General features: G+C 33.7%; 1 protein-coding gene across 2 annotated transcripts in view; it reads right to left on the reverse strand.

Moving 5' to 3' along the window:
- Positions 1-7,855: 7,855 nt before the first annotated feature.
- The window catches only part of spring1 (SREBF pathway regulator in golgi 1), a 9,553-nt gene continuing 7,483 nt past the window's right edge, over positions 7,856-9,925 (reverse strand). Inside the window, exons 4-5 of one of the 2 annotated variants that reach the window (XM_016290656.1) lie at positions 8,528-8,638; positions 7,856-8,385 (exon numbers count right to left, since the gene is read on the reverse strand). In XM_016290656.1, the coding sequence (XP_016146142.1) occupies positions 8,302-8,385; positions 8,528-8,638 (195 nt within the window). In that variant the 3' untranslated portion in view covers positions 7,856-8,301. Of the gene's footprint in view, positions 8,386-8,527; positions 8,642-9,925 lie in introns of both variants that reach the window. The other variant, XM_016290655.1, reaches the window with a different exon arrangement.

A 9,925-nucleotide genomic window follows, 5' to 3' on the forward strand; every position in this document is an offset into this window, starting at 1 on the left:
TGCATGCTCAATCGGGTTGAAATCAGGAAATTGACTTGGCCATCGCAGAATATTCCACTTTTTACCTTCAAAAACTCCTGGGTTGCTTTTTTAGTATGTTATGGGTCATTGTCCATTTGTACTATGAAGCGCCTTCCAATCAATTTTGCTGCATTTGATTGAATCTTCATAGGACTGAAGGGGGGGGGGGACGTTTCGTTTGAATCTTGAATGTGGGATGGAGAAGTCAATTAGCGTTGAACAATTATCAGATAAGAATGGATATCACACTGAAGATCTGTGTGCAATGTTACCTCGATTACTTTCCATGTTCTTATGGAACACAGAAAAAGGGAAGTGGTCAAAAAGACTTTGTAAAGCATGCATTTGCATTTCCTCGTAGTGTTATTGATTTTCCCTCGCAAAATCGTGACGTGCAGTTTCACATAGATTGAGGAATCTGACGTGGGTCAAATCTATTTGTGGAATTAAATGTTTTTATCACGTTCCTGTTACTGTTGCAGTTTTGCAATAATTGATCATTTGCGATCTATTAGTTTAGTAGGCTAACTTGTATATAGCAAGTTTATCCAAAGCAAATTACATTACAGTAATTATCTTAGTCGGTATATTGCCATATTTCATTTTTGACAGAAATGAAAACAAGGCTGTGAGGGACAGAAGTACAGTGCATTGTAATACTGTTGTTTAACAACATACCGAGCTATTCAGATGACGAAACATCTTTTCGGGTGGGAAAAGTTCGTAAAACAATACAAAAAACCTCCATAAACCATTGTGAAATTTGTGACAATTATGTGATCTAGGATCTTTAGACAGTGTATGCCACTGTAAAGATTTAAGTCCATTCCTCACAGCCTCGTTTACATTAGCATTAAATTCAGTATGGCGTCTAACGGTCGCCGGGGTTTTTGCTAAGTATGATCCATGATCCTGGATCAACATAACTGTCCAAAAATATAGACTTAACCCAATCCCTACCCCTAAACCTAACCCTACCCATAATTTATTCCTAAAAACAGTATGAAATGATAGCTGATTAACAAGGATGTAGAAGCACCTAACCCTGATCGTAAGCCTAAAACAGATATTTCCTGAAAAGTTATCCCTCAATTCTGATTGGTTGATAGGAATGTTGTTCCAGGATCAACAACGATGTTGATCCAGGAACATGTTGTACTTGGTGAAATCACGGTCACCGGCGTCTAACCTGCCTAAGGTGTATTGCAACATGCTCATGAGGATTTTAAAGGGAACACTTTCTGGTTTTAAACAGTGCAGCGCTTCTGGGTTGGGTTGTATCATGAGAACGCAACACAACACACATGTGTTAAGGTGCTCATCCGCTTTGCGTCGGGTGGTTCTTTGCCTCCACGTAGCGCATTTAAAATCCTTTAATGCACGGCTAGCCATTGATTATCCCTTACATATTCCAAAAGAGTTCTGAAGATCATTGCTAAAAATGACTGACACAGAAAATATTTTCTAAGAAAACAACACATTTGTGACATGAACTGTGTGCTTGGTTTCGCTGAGAGTCGGTGAGAGAATAACAAACGCAGATAGATTGCATGTACATAGTGTTAGCCTAGTAGTTGAGACATTAGACGTTACAAAACAGACGATTCAAAGTAACATGTTTATCACTGGGTCGCTCACCTCAGTGTGTGGTTTCAGCTTATAAACTTAAGGCTACCAGTTCTTTAACACTACACTGTAAAAAAAAATCCGTAAAAAAACGGCAGCTGTGGTTGACGGAATTTTACCATAAAAAGTATGGTAGCAACGTTTTAGGTTTTACGGTTTTAACTTAAATTTAGTTAAATACCGTAATTTCATTAACTGATATAATGTTAATATACCAAACTTATTGAAGTACTGAAATCAGTTTTGTACCTTTGCAATACACTGATAACCACCAAATGCAGGTGGTGATGAGAAAGTCACATGATAAACCAAAGCCCATCACAAGCAGCTTTTAAATATTAACATATATAGAAGGTGCACAGTGTCATTCACACAAACACTAAACACCATCATGGTAACACACATGAAACTGAAATAATGCAATAAACCTTCATTTAACAACATTAGGTGTAACACACAACCCTAATATACAAAACTGATAAGAAAAAACGAAGAAACATAGTTATTTCAACAACAAAAAAAAACATCAAATTTGAAATGTAACGCAGAGAATTCTGGGAATGTCAATTTACGGTTATTCACTGTAAATTAAACGGTATACTACCGTAAAATTAATGTCCAATACATGTAATGTCTAATACAGTTTTTCACCGTATATAGTAGGGGAATTTACAGTTAACCATTTAACAGGTTTCTACTGTAGCATTTTTACAGTATTTTACCATTAAATTCACAGTCATTTTTTACAGTGTAGGCCACAATACTTAGAAAGCAAAACATCTCCCACGTATATCCTACTGTACTAAGTCTCATGAGCAGCATGGATGGAAATCTCCAACATGTAACTTTGAATAGAAAATGACTTATGAGGGGAAAAAATGCATACTGTATCTCCCACTATATTCCCAGGAACTAATTCACATGTGACATCACATCTAGGTTATGACAAATGCAGTCACAAAAATTCATAGTGACTTTATGCATATGTATTTTAATGTGTCCTAATGCATGGGCTGATAAAACTGAAATAACACAGCAATTTAAATGTAAATGTAAATGTAACCCTATACAATTAAACTTTGCAGTGACAAAGTCAAAAAGTGCCACATTACATTCAAGGCAACATAACACTTGGATTTTCATCATCTCTCAACTAAAAGTAAAATCAGGGATTTTACAGAATTTAATCACACATCACATGATCAGAACATTGCATGAAATGCGTGGTCATAAACTATTATTATGAGGACAGGCATCCTGAGAACTTCAGATTTACCCACAGAGTCTAAGCGTGTATATCACATGTTCGTTCGAATGCAGGGAAACATCCTAGCATCTCACGCTTATCAGCTCAAAACCATCCGCAAAGAAGATCAGCATTTTACATCTTGTGTTAAATGAAAGTGTTTGTAAGTGCGAGATAACATCCTTAGACACATTTCCTTTCTTGTGACTAAGCAGTCACAGGCGTATAAAAGATGGAAAATTGACAGATTTGAGCATGAAAACGTATCATACCCTGAAGAGTTGCTCTAGCACACAGAGTAAAAAAAAAATACTGTGAATTTTCAGCATGGAGCTAAAAACAGGTAAGTTAAATATGCCATTTTTAAGTAAGAACTATAGTTTAACTTTCTGAGATTCACTGTGTTTGCTGTGCATGGAATTTTATGCCTGACATTAACCAGTGTACTTTTCTTTTTAGGACTTCTGATTTGGTGGATTTTAATGATGATCCAGGCGATGACATGCAGACCGGCAAATAGATGTAATTTTATAGAACGCATCAATTACACAAAGACCAAAATGGAAGATCTATTGAACAAATTCGTAAGTATCAATCTGTTTCTGTATTTGGTGAAAAAACAGATGCGATCAAAATGCTTATGAGACACTGTAAAGATATTTAGAATGAGTTATTAGCCGTATAAAATGATTTTAAAGATCTTTTACAAGAAAATACTGATCAGTCTTTTTACTTTAACATTTCACGTTTAATGAAATGCATTACTTGCCTTTAGCTTTGTGAAATTTACATGAAAATTGTTTAAAGTAGCTGTTTTCAAGCCACAGTTAACAGTGTCTGACTGTCACTGCTTCACATATAATATCTAAACCAACAAATAATGCTCAATATTTGTTCAGTGACTATTTACCAATTGGTCTCAAGGTGATTTTTTAATTTTTTTAACTGGACATATGAATGCAGAGTTTGCCACTCAGTTTCATATTTAGGTATCTAATGCAGTGACTTTCATTATAAGTCGGATTTATTGCCCAAATGCTTTATGGTGCCACTGTTATGTTTTAGATGTCTGTTATTATTATTATTGGTGTAAGTTTTAAATTGGGAGTAAATTAAATGTGAGATTTTGAAGTTGAAGTCTTTATTTACAAATTTAAAAATTATTTTTTACAGTGTATTGTGACAATAATAATTATAGTATGGACTTACCATAATTGTACAATCATAGTAAGTTACAATCATGTTTAACATTTTAGCTGATTAGTGAAAAAAAATATTTAAGTGACAAGACATTTATTTTTATAAGCGTCCTTTTAATATCATGCTTTTACACTGATGATGATGATGATAAACACCAAAATGTATAAGTAGCTGTTAATGTCACAATAAATCACAATACAAATATACAACAATATGCATCATGCATCACCCAAAAATCAAAGTTTAGAAATATTTAATGTAGGCTTTTAGAATAAGAGAATCATATGGACTGATCAACGCACACACAAAGAGCACATCAAATATTTGAGCTTTCATGTTTAATAACAATTCCAATTAATACATTCAAATAAAATATATGATTTAATAAAATACAATATTTATGTTGTCAGGACAGAGTGCAAGCATGTGGCTAACAATATTCTGTATTTTCATCTATGCAGAATCATGAATATTTCTGTTCTGGTTAATATGTCTTAGAAGTAATAAGTAAAAAAAATAATTGTACAGCCTGTAGCTCAAACAGTAGAACATGTGTACCTTGAATGGATAAAAGTATCTGCCAAATTTAAAATTTGGTCTTGTTTAAAGTATTCTGCAAGTATCGTATCGTGAGATCAGTATCGTGTATTGAACAAAATTGTGGCAATGTATTGCTATGTCTAGTAGCTCTCAGAAATAAATTCTCTCTAGAGTTCATAATTATTTCTCGATCATTACATGACATTTGATTTCAAACTATGATTTCACAGGAAACAGCCGAGTTTGTAAATGAAATGTTAATGCGTGAACCATCTCTCGCTCTCTTTCTCTTCAGCTCTCAGAAAACGGAAATAATATTAGGCCATGGCCGAAACCAATCTCAGAACTTCACTTGAAGGATTTGTCCCATGAAGAGAAAATGCAGAAAGCTCAGTGTGGACTTCACTTCATGCAGAAAGCTCTTCAGTTGATACATCAACACCAAAGTGAGCTACATGATAGCACGAATCCCGTTCTTGAAGAAATAAGAAAAGTTGTACATTCTCTGTTAGAGCATACCAAGCACTGTGTTGCAGAGCATATAGGTAATTGCACAAACATACCAGAGCCTGACTTCCGGTTTAAAGAGACATATAAGAGAAAACAGTGGGGCCGCACTGTTCTTAAGACCTCTGTAGACTTTCTGGATGAGCTGGTAAAAATCCAACATCATGCTTCAAGCAAACGACCCAAACCGAAACATGCTTGACACCAAAGAAATAATGCATTTCATTTACAGCTAGTCCTTATTTTTTGTCAACTGCACTTTTTCGTTTATGAAATTAATGATGATTTTGCAGTATGTTCTCATGTTAATTTTTCCAACAATTTTTTCATATTTATTTGTAACACATATATTTTTGCACATTTCAAAATTTTGCATTTCGAGTCAGAAATATTCTTACTATTTAACAAAAATATTTATATTATTGTCACTTCATCCATGTTGTTCTGGATTGTAATTTATTACAATTAAATGTATGTTATTTATAATAATAAATGTTTTACCTTTTCAGTATTTTGTATTTTGAGAAAAACATCGTCACTGTTTAACAAAAATATTTATATTCATTTTTATTGTTTTGCATCATCATTTAATACAACAATACATTTGTAATACCTTTTGCACTTTTTATTATTTTGTTTTTTGAGTAAAAATACTGCCACCATGTTTAACATTACAAATAGTATTTATATTAATATGTTACTTCATATGTATTGTTTTGCATCGTAATTTAAAACAATAAAATGTTATTTATAATAATAAATGTTTTACCTTTTCAGTATTTTGTATTTTGAGAAAAACATCGTCACTGTTTAACAAAAATATTTATATTCATTTTTATTGTTTGGCATCATCATTTAATACAACAATACATTTGTAATACCTTTTGCACTTTTTATTATTTAGTTTTTTGAGTAAAAATACTGCCACCATGTTTAACATTACAAATAGTATTTATATTAATATGTTACTTCATATGTATTGTTTTGCATCGTAATTTAAAACAATAAAATGCATTTTTTGTGCTTTTCAATATTGTGTATTTTGATATTGTTGCACTATTTAATGAGAATATTTGTTACTTCGTAAATATATCATAATACTTAAGCTATTTATAATCATTCATAATTTAATGCAATTTAAAATTTTATATCGCATTTTTTGTGCTATTGCAGTAAAAATACTGCATTTAACATTACAAATAGTATTTCTATTAATATTACTTCATACATATTGTCAATAAAATACAACAATAACAATTTTGTTTCAAATTCTAGGAGCCGTGTGTAAAATCCTTCGGATGTTAATTGTACAAGCAGGAAGCAGGTGGTTGGCTCGATCTTATTGCTAAGTCTGCGGTGTAATACTATAGTCTCCAGTGACCGTCATTAATCAAAATGTCATATGTGGCCATGAAGAAGTTTGTTAATTTTCTAATTTCAATGCAGATGTTTTTTTTTCTTTTGGAATGATCAGGATGATTAATTGGTTAATAGTAGGCGTGTATCCCCAAGTGGCTTCTTTATTTTGGCTGTTTATTTGGCTTTATTTTCGATGTTTACCGAACAGTACACCAGTATTTGGAGGTGCATTTACACATATGGTTTACTGACATTGTCATACACATTAATGGCTTTTTGGAAAGAGAAAAAGAAACTTGAACCATGCTTATTCTTGTTCTGAAAGAAATTCAGTATAGGCATCTAAACATCTAATCCAAAAGACATTAAACATAAAGCCAAATATGGCAGCATTCGTTCTAATGTAACGTAAGCCAAATTATGACGTATTTCCTTATTTCTACGTCTATATTTTAAGATGTGCCAACAAAGATCCCCTTCCCTTCAAGAGTTATGGGTCATCTCTTAAATTGGAACTGAAACTTGACAATGATACGTGAGCAATGGACCGTTTAAATGTTCAAGTAGTGAATTTATACTTTCACTTTCATAATAAATTTAATTTCCTGTAAAATCTCACATTAGGCCAAATATCAATTACAGTCAAGAGAGCGCAATTGACCTTAAGCCTAAGTACACTTGAGGGAAATTTAGTTTTTTTTATATATAAATTCTGTAAAAAAAAATTCTAGAAATGCATGTGAATTAGCAGCATTTGTGGCATAATGTCAATTATCACTGAAATGCTTTTGAAGAAATTGTGGGGGAAATATGGTTGCAGTAATGTTTCGAATTTGTGTTAGGACTGCTGTTTTAAATGAATGAACGTGTAGTTATTTGTCACCAGTATATTTTCCAGTGCAAATGTCTAAAAATATCTCAAGATAGATGCAAAAATTTATCAAAATGAAATGAATTATCTGTTAAATATCAAATGTCTTCTTGGTCAAATCAACTTAATTCAAAGGAAAAAACAGAGGTTTCCTACTCCATCAACATATATTTATTGATTTTTTAAAGAATAAACTTCTAAAAAAACAAAACTACAGATCTTCATTTTGCATCTGAAGTAAATATATCCTGGTTTAAGAATATTTAAATATTTGTATTACAAAAATACAGACATTAATATGTAATACATTGGCTTTATGAATTTAAGACTTTCTACTCCAATTTAAGATGTTTTAAGGCCTTAATTAGTGGAAGAGCAAATTAAAACGTTTTAAGACCCATATTATGCCACAAATTACCTTGTATTTAACCCAAAACGTTCTGTATAATTAGAGAAGTCTGGAATGACAGAAACATCCTCAATTGTAAAGCTACAGAAAATCACATTTACTTTATTAAATTAACATACATGCAGGTCGCAAACATAAATCTGACCTCACACAGACCCTGGGTGTGAGGGAGTGCTGTCAAATTGTCTGAGGTGCTTTCCATGTGTTTCCATGAGTGTTTTTAGCATGAAGCAACAACACAATGACTCCTCCTGGAATCCCACCCAAAAATAAAATTAGCCAGGTTACCAAAAAATGGCCTAATCTTAGCATGACAAGTGGAAAAAAAGAAATGGGCGAAGTCTTTGACCAGATGTTCATCACTGATGAGGTAAAAACGGATACTACGCACTTATGCAGCGTAAAGTCTCTTTCAAGTCTTTATGATTGTGCACTCAGATTACTAATCATTTATTGGCCCCCCTGAGAAGACCTGCAAGAAATCTCCTTCATTATTCCAAGCCGGTTCGCTGGCAAACAGAGTCATATAGGCAGCAGTTCTGGTGGACTCTCGCCGTAGCAGTACTTTGCCTGCGGGTTCCTGTACGTGTTTTCATGTTGGACGCTCTGAAACAAGACAACAGCAAGTGTGATTTAAAACATGACATGGTCAACAGCTTTGATTGACTGGCATCAATGTGAAATACTTAAGTTTAAGCAGACTGATTTCATTTTTGAAGCCGAAACGTTCAGAGTGAATGATGCTCACCTGTGAGGAAGTACGACACTTGGCAAGACACAACTCGAAATGATCTTCCACAGCGGTGAAGAGGTTCTGGAGCCCTTCTGCTGCTCGGTTTAGAAAACGCTCCAAAAGAGGCTGCTGAGAGAGCGAGAGAGTTCATGTCAGAGGCGAGTTTCCAAAGAAAAAAAGTGGCCTAATTTTGTTTTCCAGTTAGGTGACACACTTTTTGTTGTTGTTGTTGTTGTCAGAATAGTGTCATCAACATAAAAATGCAACATTCATTTATAGCAGTGTTGTCAATCACAGACTTTTACAGATTTACATAATTTCAGCTGCACTCACGAATTTACATTCACTTGTGTCAAAGAGACTGGGCAAAAACGGCATCCATGGGAGAGTTCCAAGGCAAAAGTCATTGCTGACCAAAAAGAACACAAAGGCTTGTCTCACGTTTGCCCAAAAATATCTTGATTATTCCCAAGACTTTTAGGGAAAATATTCTGTGGACGGATGCGACAAAAGTTGAACTTTTTGGAAGGTGTGTGTCCCGTTCAGTGTTGGGGAGTAACTAGTTACATGTAACGGCGTTACGTAATTTAATTACAAAATAAATTTAACTAATCAGTTACAGTTACTAAAAATAAATGTGTAATTAAATTAGTTACTTGTGAAAATGTTAACGATTACAAAGGGGATTACATTTGAATATTTACACACATACAGATTTAATTGATTTCTTTCCTAAATTGCACTGACTACTTGGAGACATATGGCCCTATATAATTTCCGCGATGCGGAAAACACAGACTGGTTCGTAGAGTCCAGTCATAAAAACGGAATTCCTATAGCCTAACGCGGACGGAATAGGCCTATGCCACATTTTGGACGAATAAATCAAAAGTAGGTCAGTACACTTGAATAAAAACACGATATGGACTAGTGGCAGGGGGGCCCAAACTCAGTCCTGGAGGGCCGGTGTCCTGTAGAGTTTAGCTCAAACTTGCCTCAACACACCTGCCTTTAAGTTTCTACGTAGGGGTGTGCAATATATCGAAATGATTAAAATATCGCAAATGTACATATCACAATATGCATATCGCTACAGCTTGCAATATTTGGGGCCATGAACAAAAGACTAAGAGAAAATCACTCACTGCTCTTACCTAAATAACTTTTGTAGCTTAAATAAGAATCGGTGCATATTGAATTCAAAGAGTAAATACTACGCAGTGTTTTATTTTTCCTTTTTATTATTCAGTTCCTAAACTCATGTTAAAATGATTACACTAATGTTAAAATAAAATTTTTATGTAATGCTCGAGTAAAACACTACCGTTCACTTTCAGAAGTTATTGTAGGGGTGCTTTCTTATTAGAATCAGAATCAGAATGAGCTTTATTCACCACTTAAGTGTGCGCAAAC

This window comes from Sinocyclocheilus grahami, unplaced genomic scaffold (assembly GCF_001515645.1).
Source record: "Sinocyclocheilus grahami isolate Dianchi unplaced genomic scaffold, SAMN03320097.WGS_v1.1 scaffold261.1, whole genome shotgun sequence".
Classification (NCBI taxonomy): Eukaryota; Metazoa; Chordata; class Actinopteri; order Cypriniformes; family Cyprinidae; genus Sinocyclocheilus; species Sinocyclocheilus grahami.